At 43.8% G+C, this 26811-nt stretch overlaps 1 protein-coding gene across 1 annotated transcript in view; it reads right to left on the bottom strand.

The window, feature by feature from the left end:
* HOOK2 (hook microtubule tethering protein 2) overlaps window positions 1-26811 on the bottom strand; it is a gene marked incomplete in the record, with an annotated part of 1827100 nt that overhangs the window by 1546275 nt on the left and 254014 nt on the right. The window contains 1 exon segment of the mRNA XM_044084742.1: window positions 4866-4998. Within this exon segment, the coding sequence (XP_043940677.1) occupies window positions 4866-4998 (133 nt within the window).

Genomic DNA, 26811 nt, shown 5'->3' with positions numbered 1-26811 from the left:
TTTTTTTCCATTGAGGTGTGCTCCCCAGGCCTTGTCCGAGGCATCAGTCGTTAAAATCTGACTCTCCTCTGGTCGGGTCACAGAGTCCCTTGTTTAGGTGACATTCCTGAGCCCACCACAAAAATTCCTTTTGAATGCAAGGTATTATCTGAATGACAGTGTCCAGATCTTGGCAGTGTTGTGTCCATACATTTTGAGATACCATTGTAGCTTCCTCATATGCAGTTTGGCATTGGGAAGCACCAGAATACAAGATGCCATGAACCCCAAGGCTTGAAGGACTGTCCTTGCAGTCAGCCTGGACCGTAGAGACAATTGATGGAAGTAAAGTGTAAGATTCTTTTGCTTGTCCGGGGTCAAAAGGCCATCTGGGAAGCTGTATTCAGTCTCACACCCAGAAAGCACATTTCCTGAGAGGGTACTAGACTGGACTTTGTTTCGTTCACAGAATACCCTAGGCACCTTAACACTGTCATAACATACTGCAGATGGTGAAGAAGCTCGTGCTTGTCTTGAGCAAGAATCAGGCAATCGTCCAAGTAAGGATAAATTTGTATTCCTCTTAACCTGAAGAAGGCTATCACTGGAGCCAGAACTTTTGTGAATACCCTGGGTGCAGTAGATAAGCCAAAGGGCAATGCAGAGAACTGATAATGTAAAGTCCCAGCCCGAACGCAGGAATCTCCTGCAACTGAGCCTGATAGGAACATGAAGATAAGCCTCTGAGATCCAGAGTTACCATCCAGTGATCTTTGCCCAACAGAGGCAGAAGTTGTTGCAACGTCAACATTTTGAATTTTGGAATGTCCAGATATGTGTTGAGGATAGATAAATCCAAGATTGGCCTCCAAGTGTTTCCTTTCTTTGGTACAAGAAATAGGTGAGAGTAAAATCCGAGGCCCACTTCTGACAGAGGGACCTGCTGTATAGCCCCGATTTGAAGAAGTAAAGAAATCTGTTTGTGAGCCTCTAACCTTTGCTGAGGAGGAACGTCTGGCATGCCTTTGAAAGGAGGCAATGTGTGGAAATAAAACTTGTAGCCTCGGTCTATAATGTCCAACACCCATTTGTCCTGGGTGACTAGAAACCAATTTTGTTTGAAGAGTGCCAACTTTCCTCCCAAAGGAGCTGCCAGACAGGAAGGATCTGGCAGCTGAAGATGCAGGTCATTGGGCCTGTTTACGAAAGGACTGGCCCCTGCCCTCACCTGTAGATTGTGCTGGTGAACTCCACGGCCTAGGCCTGAAAGAACTCTGAGCTCTGCCCCTACCACGTCTAGATCTACCCCTAGACTGTGAATCAGAAGAAGGGTAAGTCCAACCCTTAGCAGGCCAGTTCCTGCTAAACTTAGGGGCTGCACCTGCAAAAAATCTTTAACAGTCTGCATAGACTTAGCCTTGTCTTCCATTTTTTTCAAGACAGACTCCACAGGAGAACCAAACAAAACTTCAGGCTGCAAAGGAGCATCTAAAATCCTAGCTTTAACATGCTCTGACAAATTCTGATCCTTAAGCCAGGCATGCCTGCGAATAACTGAACCAGTGGCAGCCACCCTGGAGGAAGCCTGCAAAGCATCAAAACCACACTGCAAAGCATGCTTACCCACCTGATCAGAGGCATGTACCAAATCCTGTAATTCCTTACACTCTATGCCCTCTGCCAAAGCATCCATTTTAGATTTTAACTGAGTAAGGAGAAAATTCTGGTACTTCAACATATGAAACTGGCAATTCAAAGCCCTCATTGCTAAAGTGGAAGAGGTATACACTTTCTTACCCCACCTTTCCAAAGCTCTAGCCTCCTTATCCAAAGGAACTGGATTCTTTACAACAGAAGCCCTGACACCCTTAGGTCCCTGGCTAATAGTTTCTGGATCGGCCCTAGGGCTTTTATACAGATATTTGAGCCTCAGGCACTCTGTAATACCTATCTGGTTTAACTGGCGCAGGAGGCAAAGAGTCTGGATTAAGGGAAGCCTCAGAGAAAACGTCTTGAACAACATCCAAAACAGGAGGTATAGCCAAGGGCCTATGCAGTGGTAAAAACAAAAATTCCCTAAGCCTCTTCCTGGAATCTGAGAAATCCTGACCTTTCCATTTAAAATGCTCCCTCATGGAATGCAGGGTTTCTGAAAAAGAAAAATCCTCTGGAGGAGAAGCAGAAGGAGTGGAATCCTCTGCGTCTGAATCAGAATAAGGAGGAAAATCCTGAATGTCTTCAGCCGAAGACTCTGAGTAATCTGAAGCCTGCTCCAAACTTTCCATTTCTGGCTCCACCCTAGGCCTCTTATCAGGAGGGGGCATAGAACCCCGATTAAAGTAATTAAATCTTCTGCCATTTTAAGCATATGTTTTTTAGGCACAGAACCTGCAGAGCTAGGACTGACACCTGTGGAAGGCAAACCAGGCCTGCCTTTGGAGGGCACCTTAGAGACAGAAGGAGAAGGCCTAACCACCTTAGGCAAAGAAGGGAGAACAGTAACCTGAGAGGCCCCCTCAGCTTGACCTGACTCGTGAGAGGCCAAATCTTGCAAAACAAACGTCTCCCCCTGAGACTCAGTTGAAACTTCGGCCGGATCAACCAAATCCACCGTAGTGTCTAAAGAACCGGCATCCGGAACGGACGAGTCATCCTGTTTGGACTTTATTTATCTTTGCGCTTCTTCGCGGTAGCGGGCGTCTGAGGATCCGACGGCATATTGTAATTACACCGCTTACCGAAGACAAGCCTAGCACAATCTAGCCTACGTTTAATGGTGCGCTTATTAAACCTAGCACAAAAGTGACACCCTACTACGTCGTGCTCCGGTCCCAAACAAGGAATACAAAGAGAGTGGCAATCCCTATGCGGTATCTGTTTCCCACAAGAAATACAATTATTCACTTTTTCTGACATCCGGAAGTAACTGAGGCAAGAAAAAACAAAAATATTCCCCAACGGGGTACTTAGCCCAACTTGGTTTCGGTCTGAAACTCAGAATACGAAAATTTCAGAACGCCGAACGGCACTTGCAAACGCTGCTTCTGCTTCGGACCATGCGGCAAAAAAGACTGAGGAAATGACGTTGGTCATGCGCTTTAATACCTTGATGCTCTGACGTCAGATCTGAGCGCCCATGACCGACATCAGCCTAATACTTTGGTATTCGGGCCGACCGAGGACAGCGGACTACCCATAAGTTATGACTGCAGCAATGTGAGATGAAGAACATCGTCATTAGTGTGGGGGAATCCACAGCCAGCAAGAGATCAGTTACCCAGTGGAGTACCACAGGGATCACTGCTTGGCTCCTCCCCTCCTTTTTGGGATACACTTCTCAGATGTCAAGGCAAATTGTAGATGGTCTTTAGGTAAACGAGTTTGCTGAAGGCTGCAAGTTGGGGACAATCGCCAATTTCCCAAACAATGTTGACATCCTACAGAAAGGTCTGACGCAGACTAATGATTGGTGTCAGAGCCATAGCCACAAACTAAATGTGAAGTGCTTAAAAGCTTTTGGGAAATCAAATACTCCTGTAAATTACAACACTGACAGCACCCCCCCCCCCAAGAGTCGAACCAAAGGTGAGATCCGAGTACTCAAGATAGACAGTAATCTGAACTTTGACCACCATGTGTCCATGGAGATGAGAAAAATCCTTCCATGTGGCTCAGCTTATATGTAAGGGCATGGCAATGCAGATCTAAGGATGTCATAGTACCACTGTACTCGGCCCTCATCAGAGCAATAATAGAGTACAATGCACCCTTCAGCATGTACCTCTCCTGTCACTTGCAAAAGCTGGAGGCATACACAGAGGTTTCTCGCCAGAATACAGGATATAATCAACATGTCACATGTGGACCAATTAAAAGCCCCATCACTATATTCAGTTTCCTCTAATTACTTAAGAGTGATCTGTGGCTAACCTACAAAGCAGTCTCGGACCCATCCAGCCCTGATGGAAATGTTGCATATTCACAAAATTAACTGCACAAGTGTTACTCAAAAGATCTAAACCTGATCTCTGACATAAATAGATCATGCTGGAGACACAGACAGGTGTCCAGAGACTGCCTCTCTTCTGGAATAGGCTTCCTATTCACATGAAACACAGCCCTCCCCTGACCATCAAGCACAATCTGGAACGATGGATGGGAAAGTGCAAATTTACTCCTGGGGTGGTGCCCATGTCCCTTATGCACAGAGGCATTCTGTAAAAATAGTCAAAACCCTGCTTGTTGACCCTTATCTTTCCCTTATGGACACAGAATTGGGTAAAACTGGCTAGCTTTGTTAGGGCTCGTGAGCAGTTAGCTTAATCTCCTATGAACCTATGAGATGTGGAAAGATGGAAAGATAAGGAACATTACCAGAGTAATAAGAGTCTTGAGAAAGAAAGACTTTCAAAAAGCATTAATTAGCAGGTGGCACAGTGTTGCAGTGGTTAGCATTGCCACCTCACAACAAGAGGTTCTCTGGTTCCATTCTCAGCTAGGGTGCCTTGAGTGCGGAGTCTGCATGTCCTCCGTGTCTGAGTGTGTTTCCTCTGGCAGATCCAGTTTCCTCCCATATTCCAAAGATGTGCACTTGGAGCTTTTCTCCCCGGGCCTCCACTGAAAATGGGTCTGTTCCAGTCAGATATTCCCAGTATTCGAATGTTAAATAAATAAATTACTGCCTCTGGCTAGATGTCTTGCTGCTGGAGTGTCTGGACTGGATTATGAAAGATTTAGAGTTTAGCAATTTACATACACCTGGTCCCTACACAATGGAACTATACTGACAAGACCACATAGTTCAATGCACAGACTGATCAAACAGAAGCCGAATATTCTTCCTGTCAGTATACCATTTAAAATAAAGTACTGGCATGGCTTTTTACCTTGTTTTTTCTCACAGCTCACAGCACATCCCAACACAAGTTGAAGCAATCGCCCCAGTTCCTCAGGATCTGCATGGTCACCAATTAGGTTTACATCTGGCAGATGGCAGTCGGAAATCTGCTGTCCCAGGGCCTAAATATTTCAGAAAAAATTCAGCTAAATCACAAGTAATCCTACATTCAAGATGCAGTATACTTTTCACAGCACTTCAGTTGAGGTTCTTTGCATCTATAATGGGCTTTCATAACAATTTCTTTTTCTGCAACGAATTGTTTCTTGTTTGCCATGTACTTATTGTACATAATATATTTAAATTTTCAGGTCAGTGGCCTGGACCACAAACACCCTTCTACAGCCACAGTATCTGCATATAGCAAAATACTCAAAGCTTTAATCAGTCCAGAGGCTAAACATTGCATGAGGCATCTGACCGTTGATAAGAAACAATAAAATAACAATGAAGAGTACTACAAAAAAAAAAAAAAACTATTACTACAATTATGAAGAGCATAGGTTTCACCAGAAAAATCTGCAATAAAATAGTTTCCTACAGCATTAGAATACTGCCCTCGTGTTATTCATAAATCACACATAGAAATGCTTCATTTCTAGCAGCTACAACAATATGCTAGGTCATCTAACATATGAAACTCAAACTCACTTCATATGTTAGAGGCCTTAAGGTGCCATTTTTGTTGAATCAAATGGGATGTACAGAACATTACTCTCGGCAGCAGATTCCGTTACTAGGAGTGTGAAAACGAGGGTCATGTGTCTACAGTGTGTAGCAGCACAGTAGATTCTGTTACCAAGAGCATGAAGATGAAGGTCACATGTCTGACACACAGCACAGTGGTTTACCTTACTAGAGTGTGAAGACTAGGACCACATATCCAGCACAAAGTGCAGTAGCACATCTTTTCCTAAACACAGAAAAGCACGGATCTCTGTTCCTACAGGAAATCAGGGAGTGACCATGCCTGTGCAAAAGGAAATAGGTGCACAGTTTCTGCAATGCTGCTGGGTCCAAAATTGCGAATAACTCACGCATACCAGTATGCCTGATGATGCCATGCTAGGATCCACAGTGAGTGATAACACAAGCACGGCAGTGTGCCTGATGATGCCTTGCTAGGATCCACAATGAGTGATGACAAGCATGGCAGTGTGCCTGGCAATGCCATGCTTGTGTTACAATTGTTGCCTGGCTTGGAATACTTCTATCATCATCTGACATACAAAGCTGATATTTTTTGCAGTTGCTATAACTGTTTGTGATATTTAATGATTCTGGTTTCTGTTTCACTTGTTACTCTGGCTGACTCCATTTGATTTATGTGGACAATAGCTGTGTGTGTCCTTAACTGAACTGCCCAAGGGTTACTCTCTCATCCTACAACTATGAAAGATTGACATATATGTAAGATTGTGCTCAATATTCAAGAGCTCTTTTGTTATTGCCTGGCTTGGAATACTTCTAACACAGATGACATACAAAGCTGATACGAGTATATTTTATGCAGTTACTATAATTTTATCAGTGATATTTATGAATTCTTTGCTTAGTTTTGTCAAACTGGTTTCTGTTTCAATTATGAACACTTACTCTGGCTGGCTCCATTTGATTTTCCCTCCGTCCCACCTTATTATTGTTGTGCTGTTATAACTTGGTGGCTTTGGCAGCCTCTTGCTATTGGACATTCCTCCCAGTCCCATCGCAACAGCTCTTTCTACAGCTTACAGTGAGACTATTTGGGCAGGCCCACCCCCCTAGCTCTGGAACAAATTACTATATTCAGCTGCTTTTACTTGTTTTACTGTACTTGTACTGTGCCATCTCCTACTTTAATACTTTATTTTGCTTTTGCTGCTGTTCTTAAAAAAGTGTTCTTTTATTACCAGTTAGTAGCCTGATTACATTGAGAACATTATTCTACCAAATCACTGCTTTATACTTTTTTTTTTATGCTGTTGCGACTGTGATTTTAAGCACTTTAAATTTCAAATAGCTCTGCAGTTAGCATAGGCTAGATGCAGTTTTACGGAATTTAGACTGCCTTGTATCACTTGAGTACTAAAACCAGCTCTTCAATGAGATATTCAAAGATCTGAGGCATCAGTTGCTTCCAACTAACTACAAGTGTCTGATTCTGCTCTTATATTACACTCAATCAGTTGACTCCCTCTTATCCGGTCTTGCAGGGACCAGACCTTTGGCTAGATAAACAAATGGCTGGTTTAATCAGAAAAAGCATACAAAATAGCATTTACAGGTTATAAATCAGCTAGAACAGGATTTGTGTTGGAATGCATTTTTCTAAAGAATATCAAGTCTAAAACTCAAATGTCTGTCATTGTTTAGTCTAGATGATGTAGAAGTGCTGTTCTTCACTGTTGTCTTTTGCTAGGGCTATGGTAGAAATTTGATGGCTGGTTAAAGAGGCCAGATAAGAGGGAGTATACTGTATTTGCATTCTATTTGAATTGTTGGAACTGTTTTTGGCCACAATTTACTGCATACTGTACTAGTTCAGGGTAGCATAGCCCCAGTTCTAGAATTACTGCGTTTGGGTCTGTTCTGTAACCTCTGAGCATCAAATTCAAGCTAATCTTGTTGGAGAGCCTTTCTTGACCCTTGTGGGAGGAAAGTGCTGCCTGGGTCCCATCTAATAGAGGGAGATTGGGCTTGAGCTCAGCGAGTGCTTCCTTATTTGCTAGTTTGAGTTATAAGGGTTATTTCTTGTTTTATATAAGCCACGCGTCTGCAATTTTTGCATGTAGTGCACCATCGTGCACTGCTGTGTAGCTGTTAGCATTGGTGGTTATAGTAGAAAACATTTTGCTTGTTGTCCTCCAGAAGTTTTTCACGGCTCAGCTCTACTGTCAGGTCGAACAATAAGCCTGGCTTCAGAGGTTCCAACACACCTCTCACCCGCTACCCATTCCTAAGAGTGAACTCTCTTCCTGACCATTTAAATTTACCCAACATTATGGACACAATTTCCCATAATTTCTCCAGCCAGCTTTGACATGGGCATCCTGAGACAGTGTAGCAACTGCCTCGTTCACTGACAACCATCTACTGCTAGACCACAAACTCAAGATATGAGAGATGCAACTATATCAAGAACCTTGAATCCATGCCCTCTCTCACATCAGTCAGTACACATATGACAAAGAGCAGGTGGTCAGCATGCACACTTCACCTCCTACTCCACCCAAACCCACATCACACATACCTACATATGCAAGGGTCCTCACCGGAAACATACCTAAAACACCAGACACCTCCCAAACACAACCACACTATACATAATACTTTCTCTACAGAATATAATATACATAATAGCTCACATACCAGTATCACATCTGTTAAGCCCTTAAGGCAAAACACAACCAAACATATTAGTCATAGGTGATTCCATCGTGATGGACAGATGTCGCTCTCGCCAAGCTCGATAAGAAGGTCACGTTCAGCTGTCAGATGCCAGGATCTGCCATCACAGCCGGCCTCAGGCATAGGCAAACTAGGCAGCAGCCTAGGGTGCTGCTGTAACAGGAGCACTTTTTCAACCCTTATAACCCCCCCTATAGCCAGCACTTTTGGTTATTTTTTTGTAGTAAAGAAATGGCTTCTTTAAAATATACTGAATGAGTGCAAGAAAAAAATGAAAAGTAAGAAAGTGTGTGAAAAACTAAAAAGTAATCTATAAGGTGTAGGTAGACCAGGATGGTGGCACTGGGTGGTGTGGGGGAGGTGCTGTGGAGCCCTTTTGCCTAGGGCACCAGTTGACCAAAGGCCGTCCCCGTCTGTCACATCACACATGCACTCAAGTCACATCACACATGCACTCAAGTCTTTCAACAACAGATACTATTATGACTGTCATATTCCAAATTGGTGTGAATAACTTGAAACGTACCTCTCTGGACTATGTCGAGAGAGAAATGATTGAGCCCTCAGACTGCGTCTCAGGCTGGTATGTCCCTAGCCTTAAGCAACAATTTACCCTCACCTAGGATGCTGCCTCAATACAAACAAAAAATGATCTACTTCAATAATTGTCTTAGTTTCGGAGTGATTCCAAGGGAATATAGCATCTGTCAGCCTGGTATGACATGATCGACAGACCTCGATGCTTTGCTAAAGATAGTCTTCATCTGTCACCTCTGGGATTTCGGCTACTGGCCAAGACTCTTGCCACCCCCAGTGTCTTTTTTCTGGCAGTGTCTCAAGGACAAAATTCCTGACACAAGAACTCCAAAGAACAACCTCAAGGTTTTGTTGCTAAATGCTAGGAGTCTTAACATGAAATTGCATTCACTGGAAGCAGTCCTCAACCTTGGACGAAATACATTTGTGTAGTCATGGAGACCTGGTTTAAGGCTGTGGAGAGCACCCCAGCCATATCGGGATACACCTCCTTCCACACATTCAGACCACAAACTGAAGGCGTGAAAACTAGAGGAGGAGGTGTCTCAATATTCATTAAAAAGAAATATACCTCTAGATTGGTTAGACAGCATGATTCCCTGGAGATGTTTCAGGTGCAATTAACTGTTGGAAGGACACCTATTCAAGTCAGTGCCAGCTACAGGACCCCTTCCATGAATCAGGACACTGACTACCTATTTGGATCTACTCATGTCTATCAAGATACATCCATACAGCATGGTTTTGGGTGACTAACTACCCATCCATTTACTGGGAAAATTCATGCGGAAACTGACTTGCACAAAAGTTCCTCAAATTCATCAACTCCAATGCCTTGGACCAGCTAGTTGACAACCCAGAAGGGGTGCCAACATACTGGATCTGGTGCTTACCAATATGGTGGACCACTGTAGCATATCCACTGTGAGGTCTTTCCTGCTAAGATCTGATCATAAATCAGTCTCATTCGAAGAAACTATCACACCCTGCCCTCCTCGTAGCACAAACTAAACTAAAAAACCTCTCCAAAACTAAAAAAAAACCCTCTTATGGGATGGTATTAATAGCGTCACTGCACCTTCTCCCTCAGATGGAACTGGCAACTATGCAGAGTTCTACACAAATGCTTTACACAAACACCTGAACAACTGCACTGACATGGCTATACCCGATGGGACCAAAACAAGCTCCTAGAGGAAGAGCAAACTTGTCTGGTGGACCACTGCCATTAACATGCTTAACAAGAGGAAGAAATTGCTGTCCAAGAGTAAGAGGAAGTGAACTCCAAACTGGAAATACTCCCTCCTCAGCTTAAACAAGCAAATGATACTCCTTAAGAAGTCCTTCAAAGCCAACTACAAATCCAAATTAGCTTCAACTAAGGACAACCATAAATTGGTACACCTTGTTTGCTGTAGCATAGACTAGATCCAGGCCTGCTGAATCTAGTTTTGTTTGTATAACTTGAGCACTAATCCAGGCATTCTTTAAAGTATTCAATTGTATTTATTACTGCTTGGCAGTAACTTGATTAAAGTGTAGCTATCATTCAAAGTCTTTTGGATTAAGCACTTGGGCTCAGACCAGTTGTTTTACATTAGGAAGGTTTGTGGCCTGCACTGCGGTGGCAGGACAGGTAGCTTACATCCTTCTAAGTTGGGAACTGCTGATTGAGGGCTCAGTGTCTGTTATTCTAAAAGTGTATTAGTTCTGGTTTAAGCACTTGGGCTTCAGGCCAGTTATTTTACATTAATAAGGTTCGTGGTCTGCACTCTTGTGGGAGGAGAAGCTGGACTCTGCCCTTCTGAGCTGGGAATTTCTGGTTAGAGGCTTATAGTGCCTGCATATTTGAACTGTTTCTTACTGGAATTGGTACACCTTGTTTGCTGTAGCATACACTAGATTCAGGCCTGCTGAATCTAGCTTTGTTTGTATGCTTGTTTGCTTATTTCCCCGAAACGCTAATTCCACCTAAAACACGGCTTTTCAGCGCTTCTGTGGATCCCTAGTGACATCTGCATTGCTTACTGTACTTATTTCCTTGTTTCACTTGAAAGAAAGTTACTGTTTGTCATTTTTGCATTTAAGTTGCATGTAACACATTGCATTTAAGTTACCTGGCACTTGCTCACTAAAGCAATTATATAAGTCAGCACTAAAAAATTAAAAGCACTACACCCTCACAAACTCCCCTTTAATACCTTGTTTCCCATTGGCCCTTTTTTTTTCAATTATAAAGAAATTCCCAATACTATTCTAGCATGTCCAAAGGTCAGTTGTCAATCTCTCCAGTCCAGCTGGTGAATCTGGGAATCTTGAGGCAATGTTACAACTGTCTCATGTACACAGACAACCCTCTCCTCCTCCCAACAAATTCCAACACATGTGAGAGATGCGACCATATAGCCAAACTGGAGGCTAAGCTCTCTCAACTCAGTACTGGTGAAACCTGTCAGGAGGAGAAGGAAACCACACTCACTACAATTCCAGTCTCACATAGACCTACCACGACAGCATACCAAACACAAACGCACAAAAACATACTCGGAGGCTCTAAATAAAAATCTGCCTAAGCAGCAGAGACCACCAAAGCAGACACCCAAACAACCACTACCCCAAAACAAAACACGTGCAACACACAGCTCATAAAACCAGTGTGCCGAACAGTCACAGCCCTTAAGGCTAAACAACACACCTGATACACTTGTAATAGGTGACTATCGTCAGGCACATTGACGTCCCGCTCACCAGGCTGAACAAGAAGGTCACGGTGAGCTGCCTGTCGGGTGCTAGGATCCACCACATAACACAAGCACTCAGGTCACTCCAAGGCAAGTACAAACATGACTCAGTCATTGTCCATGCTGGTGTGAATGACCTGAGACATACCTCCCTGGACTACATGAAAAGAGACAGAGGAGCTCTCTGAGCATGTGGCCCAGGCCAGTATGACCCTGACCTTGAGTAGCATCTTACCCTCACCAAGAATGATGCCACAATATGAAGACAAGATGATCAATTTCAACAATTGGCTTAAGTATTGGTGTCATTCAAAGGGGATCCAATGCCTGTCAGCCTGGGATGACATGTTCGACAGGCCACGATGCTTCGCTAGGGATGGCTTGCACCGGTCACCCCTGGGCTTTCGGATATTGGCAAAGGCTCTTGCTACCCCCATAGTGCCTTTTTTAGGCAAGGCTCAAAAGACAAACCCACCTCCATAGGTATCACAAGGGATAAGAAAAGTACAGTTTTGTACCTACCATAAATGTAGATGTTCGAGTGCTCATACAGCTGCAGTCATTACAGATGGGTTATCCTGCCGTCAGGTGGGTCCTCGGTCAGCCGAATTCCAAAGTCTAGGTCCGGCGTCAGTTGTCGTCACTTCTTTCCTGACGTCAGTGCGGCAGGGGTATAAGAGGCAGCCGACGCCATTTCCTTCAGTTTTTCTTGCCCCAGATGTCAGGTGCCCCCAGAAGGAAGGCAAAACATATTATGCAAACATGCAATGTAGATAAATCAAAAACAGTAGTTGCAAGCAAATACACCATAAAAGAATGCCCCAAATAGGTTGTTTGATAAAGGTGTTTGTCATAAGGCCTGTCCTAAGAGGGGATGGTGGGAGGGTAACCTGGACTGCAGCTGTATGAGCACTCTAACATCTACATTTATGGTAGGTACAAAACTGTACTATGTTCATCGTGCATACAGCTGCAGTCATTACAGATGGGTAGAATCCCAAAGCTAAGTAAGGGTGGTAGGCACTAAGTGGAACTAGGAGGGGCAAGGATGCCCTGCAAGACTGCTGTGGCAAAGCCTGCTCTAGATTTTGAGTATAGTGGAAGGTGGTAGTGCTTGGAGAAAGTGTGCACTGAACTCCAAGTAGCTGCTTCCAAAATGTCCTTGGTAGGGACCCCCCTGAGGAAAGCTGCAGAGGTAGCTGTAGCCCTGGTGGAGTGGGATCTGATCTATACAGGCACAGATTTTCCATGAAATGAATAACAAAAGCATATGCAGTGGGCTATCCATTTTGAAATTGTCTGTTTGGAAATAGCCTTTCCTTGAGCACCTGTAGCATAGGACACAAAGAGCTGCTCAGATTTCCTGAATGGCTTTGTTCTGTCCAAGTAATAACGAAGTTGTCTGTGAATGTCCAAGGAATGTAGTAGTCTCTCCCCTTTGTTCTGTGGATTTGGATAAAAGGTAGGTAAATGAATAGTTTGATTCAAAGCTACACTGGATACTACCTTTGGCATGAAGGTAGGGTTGGTTCGTAAGGAAACTCTGTCCTGATGGAAAATGATGAATGATTGCACAGCCATGAGGGCCTGTAGTTTCGAAACCCTGTGTGCTGAGGTAATAGCCAGAAGGAAGGCTGTTTTCCATGACGAGTATTGTAGCTCTGTTGAAGAAGCTGGCTCAAAGGGAGGCAGGGTCAGCTTTTCCAATACGAAGTTGAGGTCCCAAGCTGGGACCGGTGGTTTCCGTGGGGGATTTATATTTTTTGCCCCTCTGAGGAACTGCCTTAATAGAGGATGTGAGAATAAAGGAGGATCTGTATTGTATTGTGCAGAAATGGCTGAAGCGTGGATCTTGATGGAGAATGAAAGGCCACTGTTTAACATCTCAGCTAGGTACTGTAAAATTTGAGGTATATTTATTACCCAGGGATTCTGGCCCTTTTCTGGATTCCAGGCACAAAATCGTATCCATTTGGCGGAGTAGGCTTTTCTAGTAGAGGGTCTTCTGGCCTCCAAGATGACATCCTGCACCTCCTTGGAGAGGAGAGTCTGTTGGGAAATTAAGGTATTCTCCATGCAGCTACATTTAGAGTTTTGAGCTGGCTGTGAAGGGTTTTGTAGTTGTGCTGGGACAACAGAAGAGGGACTAGAGGTAGGATCCATGGTGGGGAGTGTGTCAGGCTCTTTAGGAGAGGATACCAGTGTTGTCGTGGCCAGTCTGGAGCAATGAAAATCATTTGTGGCCTCTCTGCTCTGGCTTTTAATAGAACTTTGGTCAGTAGAGGAAGAGGCGGGAAGGCATAGACTGTCAATGTTGTCCAATTGAAGGAGAGTGCGTCCACTTTCCAGGCCTGTGGATGATGGGTCCTTGAACAAAATTTTTCCAACTGGTAATTTCTGTGGGTAGCAAACAGATCTATGTCTGGCTGTCCCCATGCCAGAGTTATTTTTGAGAAAACTTGAGGATGCAACTTCCATTCGTGTGGGTCTGTCATATTTCTGCTTAAGTTGTCCGCCAGTGTGTTTTCCTTCCCTGGCAGGAATTGTGCCTGTAGTTGAATTTGCAATTCCAGTGCTGTGTGTTCCATAGGGTCATGGCTTGCCTGCACAGGGGGTATATGAATGAGTTCCCCCCTGTTTATGTACCACATGACTGTGGTTTTGTCTGTCCTTATCAATAGCTGGCCTGGATGCAGTAGGTCTTTGAAGGTCATAAGAGCATTTTGCACGGCTAGCATCTCCTTTTGGTTGATGTGTAGGTGCTTCTCTTTTTGTGACCACTTTCCCTGAATGCACTGATCTGCCATGTGTGCTCCCCAGGCATAGTCTGAGGCGTCCGTTGTGATGATTTGAGTTGCTTGAGGTACACAGAAAGGGAGACCTGTGTTTCTTTGGCATGCTTGAGCCCACCACAAAAATTCCTTTTGAAGGCATGGAATGAGTGGTATAATTGTTTCCAAGCTGTGGCTGTGTTGAGACCATAAGTTTTTTAGGTACCATTGTAGTTTCCTCATATGCAGCTTTGCACATGGTATTAGTAGAATGCAAGATGCCATGAATCCCAGAGCCTGCAGGACTTTCCTTGCAGTCAGTCTGGTGAAAGTTGCCATTTTGTTGAAGTATTGCGACAGTTGCCCTTGTTTGTCTGGCGTGAGGTAGGCCATCTGAGTGGTTGTATTTAAGCTGGCACCCAGGAAAATTATCTGTTGAGAAGGTATTAGATTTGATTTCTTTTTGTTCACTGTGTATCCCAGGTAGTTTAATAGTTTCATTACAAACGCCAGATGCTGCAGTAGAATGTCCTTGTTGTCCGCTTGGATCAGGCAGTCGTCCAGATATGGGTAGATTTGTATTCCTTGTTGTCTGCAGAAGGCAATTACTGATGCCAGGCATTTCGTAAACACTCTGGGTGCAGTAGATAAGCCAAAGGGCAATGCAGAGAATTGGTAATGGGTTGAACCTGCAAGAAATCTGAGGTATCTTCTGCAATCTTGTCTGATAGGGACATGCAGGTATGCCTCCTTGAGGTCCAATGTTACCAGAAAAGACTCCTTGCCCAGCATGGGAAGAAGCTGCTGTAATGTGAGCATCTTGAATTTTGGCACCTGTAGATATGTTTAGGATGGATAGGTCTAAGATGGGTCTCCAATCTTTGCCTTTCCTTGGTACCAGGAATAGTCTGGAATAAAAACCTTGACCTTGTTCTTTTGCAGGTACCTCTTGAATCGCTTTCATATCCATGAGAGCAGAAATACGTCTTTGTGCCTCTGCCCTTTGATTTTGTGGCAGGTTTGGCAAGACTCTCATTTTTGGAAGGGTGTGAAAGTGGAACCTGTAGCCTCTGTCTATAATGTCCAGAATCCATTTGTCTTTTGTAACAATTTGCCAGTTTTTTGAAAATAATGCCAGTTTTCCACCCAAAGGTGCTGCCATTAATGCTTTGTTTGGCAGGCATAGGGGGAAGTCATTGTATCTGTTTTCTAAATGACTGTGATCTATCTTCTCCACCTCTTGGGGTTGGTGCTTGCCACTGTCTAGCTCTGTAAGATCCTTGAGGTTGTCCTCTACCCCTTGGGCTTCTGTCCGTGGCTGGAAAGGACCAATTTTATGAAGGCCAGTTTCTGCTGAAGCGTGGAGGTTGTACCTGCAAGAAATCTTTCACTGTTTGCATAGATTTCGCTTTTTCCTCCATTTTCTTTAGTACCTCCTCAGCTTTAACACCAAACAATACATCTTTTTGAAGTGGTGCATCTAATAACTTTGCTTTGACATGATCTGGTAAGGTTTGCTCTTTGAGCCAAGCATGTCTACGTATAACAGATCCCGTGACAGCAGCTCTACATGAGGCTTCTAAAGCATCAAAACCACACTGCAAGGTATGTTTACCCACTTGCTCTGCTTCATGCAACAAATCCTGCAACTCTTAAATCTGGTTGTTCTGTTTGTGTAATTTTGCTTTTCAGCTGAGATAACAAAAACTGTTGGTACTTTAACATATGAAATTGACAGTTTAATGCCCTCATGGTTAAAGTGGCAGATGTATACACCTTTTTCCCCCCACCTTTCTAATGCTCTGGAATCTCTCTCTGAAGGTAAAGGGTTTTTAGCAGTAGAGGCCTTTATTCCCTTGGGACCCTGTGAAATTGTTTCTGGGTCTGCAGTATGGCTTTTATAAAGGAACTGGAACCCGGTAATACCTGTCTGGTTTAACAGGGGCTGGAGGTAAAGAATCTGGATTAAAACTGGCTTCTGAGTACACATCATCCAAAATATCTAAAACAGGAGGGATAGCCAAGGGCCTATGCTGGGGGAGGAGTAGAAATTCCCTGAGCCTTTTCTTGGAATCTGAGTAATCTTGGCCTTCCCAGTGGAAGTGTTCCCTCAATGTATACAGGGTTTCCCCAAAAGAGTAATCCTCAGGGGGGAGACCGAGGGAATAGACTCCTCAGCATCAGAGTCTTCGAAAGGGGAATAAGCATTAATCCTGGTCCTCAGAATGGTCTGAGGTAATAGAAGCCTGGTCTGAGGAAGGGTAGTCTTCCTCCAATCTGGGTCTTTTGTCAGAGGGGGGTTGAGAACCCCTGATGAGAGTTATCAAATCCTCAGCCATTTTAAGCATCTGCTTTTTAGGCATGGGGCCTTGAGAGGAGGTCTGGGGACCCTGTCTTTTAGTTTTCATGGCAGCTTTAGATTTAGTGAAGGATTTAATAGAGAAGGTGGAAGGCCTGAAGACGCCTTCAGAAATGGCAGGCCTGACTAAATTTTCAGTTTCCCCGCCAGGAGTGGCGTTGGTATCTGCAGTGGGAATGGAGACTGAGGAGCCTGCGACCTCGGGTACTGAAGTCACCAGTAAAATAGTTTCATCGGTAGTCAGGGGCTGCGTAGGCGCCTCGCTGATAACCGGAGAACCGGTAGTCGGCCTAAGCGTGGTCTCAGTACTCGGTGCAGACCTTGAATGTCTGTCTTTGTCTTTGCGTCTTTTGCTTAAAACTGATGTCGGAGTATCAGACGACATGATATAATTAATTTTTTTGCCAAAATAATGAAGGGCGAACTCCGCCTGGCACTTAATAGTGCGCTTGTTGAACCTAGCACAAAAACGGCAGGCAGAGACGTCGTGGTCTGGCCCTAAGCAAGGTATACTGAAAGAGTGGAAATCCTTATGCGGTATTTGCTTCCCACAAGAAATGCAATTATTAACTTTGTCTGACATCGGTCTGAGGCTAGAAAAGTTTCCCCAATGGGGTACTTAGCTTTAAAGAAGACTTCGGCTGAAATACTTTCGTAAATCTCAGGAGCTGGCCGACCGGCACTTGCGAATTGCTTCTGCTTCGGGCACCGCGCGGCAAGAAAGACTGAAGAAAATGGTGTCGGCTGCCTCTTTTATACCTCTGCCGCACTGACGTCAGGGAAGAAGCGACGACAACCGACGCCAGACCTAGACTTTGGAATTCAGCCGACCGAGGACCCGCCTGACGACAGGATAACCCATCTGTAATGACTGCAGCTGTATGCACGATGAACATCTAAGAGTAATGCTACTCAACGCCAGAAGTCTTAACCTCAAGATGCATGCACTCGAAACTCTCCTTAGCATGGAGAACATAGATATCTGTGCAGTAACAGAAACCTGGTTCAAGGCTCCCGAGAGCACCCCAGCACTACCATGTTATACCTCATACTATGCTTTTCGGCCCCAAAATTTGGACCGAAACAGAAAAGGAGGGGGAGTATCAATATTCGTCAAAGATACCCACACCTCCAGGTTGGTGGCACAGCACGAAGCATCAGACACTATCCATGTGCAACTAACAGTGGGTAAAACTGCCTTCCAGTTTATAGCCTGCTACAGACCACCCTCCCAAACCCAGGAACCCCACTCGGCCTTCCGAAGCACACTGAAAAATATGAAGGTCTCTCCAAACACCATTATATTGGGTGACTTCAACTACCCAAACAGACTGGGAGCATTACTCTAGCTCCAACACCCTAGCTCAAAGGTTCATAGAATTTATAAACTCAAATGCTATGGAACAACTTGTTACCACTCCCACAAGAGGGGAAAACATACTGGACCTGATAATCACCAACATGGGGACTCTATGCTCCAGACCAGAAGTGTATCCCTCACTGGTAAGATCAGACCATAAACTAATCTCACTGGATATTCACATACAGACCCCACCCCTGCCCAGAAAACCACAGTGAAAAACTTCTCTAAAGCAAATTTCACACTCCTCAAAACAGAGCTGGAATCCTTCAAAGCCCCCGGGCCTGTGGAAAATACGGCCCAGACCGCAGAATCCTTCATAAACGCATTCTATGAACACCTTCAGGAATGCATGGATCATGCAATCTCAAATAAAACCAAGACCCAATCCTCCAAAGGCAGACGTCCTGTCTGGTGGACCCCAGCCATAAACAAACTATACAGTAGAAGGAGGAAGCTACTACATGATAGAGCAAAATCCTAAAAAGGGAAGGCATCTCTGATCAGTGTTAGCAAAAAACTACGGGCACTCATAAAATTGTCTAAGGCCAGCTTCGAGAGAAAAATTGCACAGGACACAAAGGATAATCACAAGGCTTTCTTTAGTTATGTTAGGAACTTGGGTGGGAATTACCAGATATGCTCAGAATTAGTCCAAAATGACAAAATACACCGAACTCACAAACATTGCCAACATCCTAGCTGACAGGTTCAGCGCAAACTTCTCCCCCCACTCCCCACCAAAAGGGCAAATATTTATCCCAGCAGAGTGCTGCCCCCCTGACATCTCAGATGCTCAGTTAAGAGCCGCCCTCTCCAAAGCAAAAAACACAGCATCAATGGGACCAGACGGTGTCCCGGGCTGCGTCCTACATGAACTCCAAGAAGAGCTAAACCCAAACATAAAACTACTGTTCAATCTCAGCCTTACTACAGGATATGTACCCAAAGAGTGGCGTACAGCAACAGTGGTCCCTCTCCACAAAGGTGGTGCCTCAATGGATCCTGGAAACTATCGCCCCATAAGCCTGACTAGCTTGGTCTGCAAAGCTATGGAAAGGATCATGGACCTCATAAAAAAAGATATTGGGGACCTACAGACACTGGATTCTACCCAGTTTGGCTTTAAGGGCAGATCCTGCCTCTTAAACCTGGTCGATTTCTTTGAAACAGTCAGTCACCAAGGCCATTGACTAGGGGAACGTGGTCCACCTGGAACTCGCAAAAGCCTTCGATACAATACCCCACTTGGGCATTATAGATAAGCTCACCAGCTTAAATATAACCCCCTATGTCACTAGATGGGTTGCAAACTGGCTCAAGGACAGAACCCACATGGTTAAAATTGCTGGAGCCATGTCAGACTCCAAACCAGTTACAAGTGGTATCCCACAAGGCTCAGTCTGGGACCTCTCCTGTTCGGTATATATTTCTCGGAGGTACAGGCCAACATGGAAGGACTGTGGCTGACCAAGTTCGCAGATGACTGCAAACTGGGCGCTATAATCTACTCTCCAGCCGACACAAGCATCCTCCAAAAGGGCCTCATAGAAACAAACAACTGGTGCCAGAGCCATGGCCTCAAGCTAAATGCCAAAAAGTGCATAGTCTTCACCTTTGGCAAAAACAAAGTGCCCACAAATTACCACATAGGTGGTAATCCATTAAGTACAGAAGTAGTAATTAGGGACCTGGGGACCCAAGTTGATAGCAATCTCTCATTTGACAACCAAGTGGCCAAAGTGGTTAGAAAAACATTTTATATAGCCCACCTAATCATGAAGGGATTCACATCTAGATCAGGGGAGGTCATCGTGCCTCTTTACTCATCCCTCATCAGGCCCATAATTGAGTACAATGCCCCTTTTGGGATGTACCTTACCAGACACCTGCAGCAACTGGAAAGACCCCAAAAGTACCTCACCAAGAGGATCAAAGGGCTCAAACAGATGCCATATGCTGCCCGGTTAAAGAAACTCCAGCTCTACTCAGTGGCATACCGCCTGCTCAGAGGCGATCTGTGCCTGACATATAAAGCCATGTCCAACCCGGAATTAATGGACATGCTGCACCTCAGAAAATCCAAATCCCATCGAGCTACACGCTCGAGAGACTTGAACCTCAGCACTGAAATAAATAGGACATGCTGGAGGGACATTCATAACCCAGAGGCTCTCTTCACTCTGGAATAAAATCCCAGTCCAGGTTAGGCAGAGTTCCTCACTGACTCTCTTCAAGAGGAATCTTGAAGAGTGGATGGGGGATCGTAGGTTTACCCCGGGTATCACTTCTGTGTCACTGTTGGACAGAGGCACAGTATACTAACCTCGAAAAAGGGCATAGCAAAATTAATTTAAAATGGGTGGCGAAAGCCTAACACACTCTGGCTAGGCTTATAAATGCCCTAGGGCAGATAGCCTAGTATGAACCTATGAACCTATAAGGCACTCTTCAGTTACATCCATAACATAAAAGGAAAGGCTCAGATTTCTGCTCAACTGGTAGTTAATGGTACTATATTTACCAAGCCTGTGAACATTACTAACCTGTTAGCTGACAGGTTGTGTGAAAACTTAGTCCCATTCCCTACCACCTGTCCTCTACCCTACATCTCTAAACAGCAGGTCATGAACACCCCCTCTCTAGGTCAAAAACACAGCATTCATGGGACCTGATAACATCCCAGGCTGCGTCCAACATGGGCTCAAACAAGAATTAGCAACACCATTGGGTACTCTCATCACAGTCTAAGCACTGGCTTCATCCCAGCTGAATAGAAAAAGGCCAACATTACCCCCTTGCACAAAATGTGGTGCTTCCACTGACCCCAGTAACTACAGACCTATTAGCCTGACTAGCCTTACCTGCAAGACCATGGAGAGAATCACCTCATATTCATATCAGATACATTGGAGCCTTCCACAGGAAACCAGTATAAATGTTCATCTGAAGTTAGACAGCAAGGGAAGGAACAGGAAAAGTACAGTTTTGTACCTACCACAAATGTAGATGTTCGAGGATCCACATTGCTGCAGTCCTAAGCATTGGGTAGTCCGCTGTCCAGTCGCCATATCCTCAGTCTTTTCTTGCCCCAGATGTCAGAAGACCCTAAAAAGACAAGGCCAAAACCAAAAACACCAAACATACCTGCACCAAAATATATACAATATATACAAAGGTACCAGAATATAACCTCACCTACACAACCACCCCTAAACACAGAGGGCAATGTGGATCCTCGAACATCTACATTTATGGTAGGTACAAAACTGTACTATGTTCTTCATTCCACATTGCTGCAGTCAGAATCCCAAAGCAGAGTAAGGGAGGCTGGCAAATCATAAGGAAGCAGGAGCTGATAATATGCCTTGCAAAATAGCTGTGGCAAAACCAGCCCTAGACTTAGAATAGAGAGGAAGGTGGTATGCTTAGAGAAAGTATGCACTGAACTCCAAGTAGCTGCCTCCAGAATATCCTTAGTTGCCACCCCCCTTAGAAATGCTGTTGAAGTGGCAGTAGCCCTAGTGGAATGAGGCCTAATCCCAGCTGGAATCTCCTTACCATGATGGGAATAACAAAATGCAATGCAAAACCCAATCCACCTAGAAATAGTTTGTTTTGACACAGGCTAACTCAAAGCAAAGAAACAAACAACTGCTGAGACTGCCTAAAATCCTTAGTTCTGCTTAAATAATAACGCAATTGCCTGTGTACATCTAAAGTGTGCAAAATCTTTTCCCCTTTATTTTGGGGATCTGCATAGAAAGTAGGCAAATGAATAGTTTGGTTTAAAGCCACACTAGAAACCACCTTAGGCATAAAGGAAGGATTAGTACGTAATTATACCCTATCCTTATGAAAAATCAAAAAAGGCTCAACCGCCATAAGGGCCTGTAACTCAGAAACCCTTCTTGCAGAAGTAATGGCCAACAAAAAGCAGTCTTCCATGACAAGTATTTCAGTTCAGCAGTAGCCCGAGGCTCAAAAGGTTGTAGAGTAAGTTTCTCCAACACAAAATTGAGATCCCAAGCAGGAGTAGGAGCTGGGGTCTTATATTCTTTGCCCCTCTAAGAAATTGCTTGAACAAAGGATGTGAAAACAATGGTGGGTCACAATCATAGTGAGCTGAAATCGCTGCAGCATGAATCTTAATGGAAGAGAAAGACAAACCTTTGTCCAATAACTCAGTAAGATATTGAAGAGCCACACTCAAATTAGGCTCAGAAATCTCCAAATTCTTTGCTGCAGTCCAAAATAAAAATCTCTTCCATTTTCTTTCCTTGTACTAGGTCTTCTGGCTTCCATAATCACATTTAAAACTTGTTGAGGAAGTTGAGACCTGCTGTCTTTCAAAACAGAATATGCCAGGCTGTTAGATGAAGAGAGTGAAGCTTGACATTGAGCAGATGACCGTCCTCTGAGACAACAGGTGTGGAATCAAGGGTAAAGGCCATGGAGGCTTCCTTACCAGACTCCTCAGTAATGGGTACCAGTGCTGCCGAGGCCAATCTGGAGCTATTAAAATCATCCTTGGCTTGTCTTGTCTGACTTTTAGAAGCACCTTTGGGAGAAGAGGCAGAGGTGGAAAAGCATACACATGAAGATTTTTCCAACTGAAAGAAAGAGCATCCACTTTCCAAGCTGTGTGATGAAAGCAAAACTTTGGCAGCTGGTGGTTTAGTGGAGAAGCGAACAGATCTATGTCTGGAGTTCCCCATGACACTGTCAATTTTGAAATACATGAAGATCCAGTTTCGGGATCCATGATTTGTCTGCTTAACACATCTGCTAAGGAGTTCTGTGCTCCGGCATAAACCTTGCCTGAAGAGTTAGTTGCAAGCTGAGTCTCCCATAAAATCATTGCTTGCCTGCACAATGGGTAAGAATGTGTTCCCCTTGTTTGTTGATGTACCACATGACAGATGTGTTGTCTGTTAGAATCAACACCTGCCCTGGAAGAAGTAACTCCTTGAAAGCCATTAATGCAAACTGGACTGCTAACATCTCTTTCATGTTGATATGTAGATGCTGTAGTCTGGCAGGCCACTTGTCTTGTATCCACTTTCCATTTAGATGAGCTCCCCAAGCAATGTCTGAGGCATCTGTCGTTAGAATCTGACAGTCCCTTGTTTAGGTGACATTCCTGAGCCCACCACAAAAATTCCTTTTGAATGCAAGGTATTATTTGAATGACAGTGTCCAAATCCTGGCAGTGCTGTGTCCATAGATTTTCTCATGTACATTGTAGCTTCCTCATATGCAGTTTGGCATTGGGAAGCACCAGAATACAAGATGCCATGAACCCTAAGGCTTGAAGGACTGTCCTTGCAGTCAGCCCGGACTGAAGAGATAGTTGATGGAAGTAACTGGAAAGATTGTTTGTCGGCCATCTGGGCTGCTGTATTCAGTCTCACACCCAGAAAGCACATGTCTTGAGAAGGTACTAGACTGGACTTTATTTAGGCATCTTAGCACTGCTATGACATATTCCAAATGCTGTAAAGGTCTTCCTTTTCTTGAGCCAGAATCAGGCAGTCGTCCAAGTAAGGATAGATTTGAATTCCTTTTAGCCTGAAGTAAGCTATCACTGGAGCCAGAACCTTTGTGAATACTAGTAGATAAGCCAAAGGGCAATGCAGAGAACTGATAATGAGAATTTGATACTTCCTGCAACGTAGTCTTATAGGCACATGAAGGTAAGCTTCCTTGAGATCTAAAGTTACCATCCAGTGATCTTTGCCCAGCAGAGGTAAACATTTTGAACTTGGGAATGTCCAGATAAGTGTTGAGGATAGATAAATCCAAAATTGGTCTCCGTGTTCCCCTTCTTTGGTACTAGGAACAGGCGAGAATAAATTTCTGGTACAGGAACTGACTGAATGGCCCCTATTTGGAGCAACAGAGAAATTTGCTTGTGAGCCTCTGTTCTTTGTAGAGGAGGAATGTCTGGCATGCCTTTGAAAGGAGGCAAGGTATGGAAATAAAACCTGTAACCGTGGTGAATGATATCCAGAACCCATCTGTCTTGGGTAATTAAATCCCAATTTTCTTTGAAAAGAGACAGCCTTCCTCCCAGAGGTGCTGCCAGGCGAGAATGTACTGGCAGCTGAAAAGGCAGGTCATTTGGTCTGCTTTACGAAAGGACTGACCCCTGCCCTCACCAGAAGTCTGAGCAGGTGAACTCCTAGACCTATCCCTTGACTGCGAATCATAAGCAGGATAAGTCCACCCTTAGTAGGCCAATTTCTACTAAACTGGAGGCTGCACCTGCAAAAATCCTTAACAGTTTGCATAGACTTAGCCTTGTCCTCCATTTTCTTTAAAACTGCTTCCACAGGCGAACCAAACAACACATCAGACTGTAAAGGAGCATCCAAAATCCTTGTCTTAACATGCTCAGCTAAGTTCTGATCTCTCAACCAGGGAACAGAACCAGTGGCAGCCACCCTCGAGGAGGCCTGCACAGCATCAAAACCACACTGCAAGGAATGCTTTCCCACTTGTTCAGAAACATGAACTAAATCCTGCAACTCTTTACACTCAATACCTTCAGCCAGAGCATCCACCTTAGACTTCAATTGTGAAAGGAGATAATTCTGATATTTTAACATTCATGGCTAAAGTGGAAGAAGTGTACGCTTTCTTTCCCCATCTATCCAAAGCCCTTGCCTCTATCAGGAGGAACAGGATTTTAACCACAGAAGCTCTACCACCTTTTACCCCTGAGAGACAGTTTCTGGGTCTGCCCTAGGACTCTTAAAAGATACTTATAGTACCTATCCGGTTTAACTGGGGCAGGAGGCAAAGAATCAGGATTTAGTGAAGCCTCTGCAAAAACATCTTCTACCACATTCAGAACAGGAGGTATAGCTAAAGGCCTATGCTGGGGTAAACTCTAAGCCTCTTCCTGGAATCAGAGAAATCTTGACCTTCCCATTTAAAATGCTCCCTCATGGAATGCAGAGTCTCTGAAAAGAAAAATCCTCAGGAGGCGGCTGAAGGAGTAGAATCATCCACATCAGAATCAGAATAGGAGGATACTCCTGCAAGTCTTCAACATTGCTCAAAACTCTCAAACTCAGGTTCCACCCTAGGCCTCTTATCAGGAGAGGGCATAGAACCTCTAATCATTGTAATCAAATCCTCTGCCATTTTCCTACTTCCTGAGAGGACACATCCTGTAACAGTAAAGTTTCTCCATCCAACGCATTTATAATTACAACGCTCCCAAACACTAACCTGGCACAGTCTAACCTTAAACAAGGTATACACAAAGTATGGTAATCCCTATGAGGTATCTGTTTCCACAAGAAATACAGTTATTCACTTTTTCTGACATCCGGTTAAATACTGAGGCAAGAAAAACAAAATATTCCGAAACTCTGACTTCAGAAACTTTAATGGTTAGGACTGCAGCAATGTGGAATGAAGAACATCTGTAGAAACCCTGATGCAGTCAATGTTGAGGAGTGATAGGCCAGTAAGTTCCCATACAACAGAGCAATGGATGGCACAGGATGAAATTGGAGAAAAGGTACCACGGGAAGATGTTATAGAACTTTCTATAGAATGCCTGCAGGAAATGGAAAACAAAGGATGTGCACTCAGTCCTGAAGAAAATGAACTATGGGGAGAATTGCTTGATTTAATGCACATAGATATATTAAGATCAGAGAAATAAGACTGCAGAAGGTCAATAAAACCCCAAAAGTCAGAAGTCTGATAAAAAGAAATGAACACAGTCCAATTAGGACTGCCCATAGAGATCCATGCAACATAATAGAAGTAAACAGGATATATTAATGTGTAGCCAAACTAATAAGTACTACCACAGGGTTGTGAGGGAAAGGAAGGGGAAAAATCAAATACCATCATAGAAGCATCGAATAGAGAAAACCAAAGGAATTAAGACAAGTGTCACTGTTAGAAGACTACAGAAGAGGGAATAGATAAAAAAAAAATACTAAGACAGACAGAAGCGATGAAAGGAATGCACAATTTTAAAACAGACCAGGATCTATCATGCACTATCGCAAATAAACTAAAAATTTCAGCACAGGCAGAAAAACTTAGAAGATATACATATACAGCTAAATATAAAGGAAAAATACAAAATAAGCAATTTATTGATGACCCAAAAAAGTTTTAGTGAATTGTGAAACAAGGTAAAAGGAATTGAAAGACTGCCAAAAAAAAAAGAGATACATTTTGGAGAAATATCTATGAAGATCCTGTGGAACACAACAAAGATTGTAAATGCATAAAACAAGTAAAAGAAAGAATAGATTTAAAGGTACATAATATAAAATGGGATGAAGTAACAGCCAAAGAGATTGAAATAAACGCAAGAAAAGCCTCTAATTAGAAAACCCCAGGTCCAGATGCAGTACCCAACTTTTGAAGTATTAACATATTTGCACAAAGATTTTGCCACAAGTAAGAACTATTTATATGCGCACCCTGAACAGGCACCAACCTAGCTAACACGTAAAACAATGCTCCTACTCAAGAGTGAACCTGCAAGCTACCCTAAACATTATACACCAATTACTTGCCTTCCGACAACGTATAAACTATACACAGGAATTGATGCCGACAGAATTTATAGACAGAATTTATAGTCACTTAGAAGACAGTAGAACAAAAGGGCAATAAAAGAAAGTCATATGGAACAAAGAATCATTTGTTGAAAGTCATAGTGGAGAAATGTAAAAACGGGAATAATCTAAGTATGGCATGGATGGACTACAAAAAAGCATTTGACAGTATCCCACATTCAT

This window comes from Protopterus annectens, chromosome 9.part0, assembly GCF_019279795.1.
Source record: "Protopterus annectens isolate FY-2018-M chromosome 9.part0, PAN1.0, whole genome shotgun sequence".
In the NCBI taxonomy this organism is placed as follows: domain Eukaryota; kingdom Metazoa; phylum Chordata; order Ceratodontiformes; family Protopteridae; genus Protopterus; species Protopterus annectens.
This window is presented reverse-complemented; position numbering and strand designations above follow the sequence as displayed.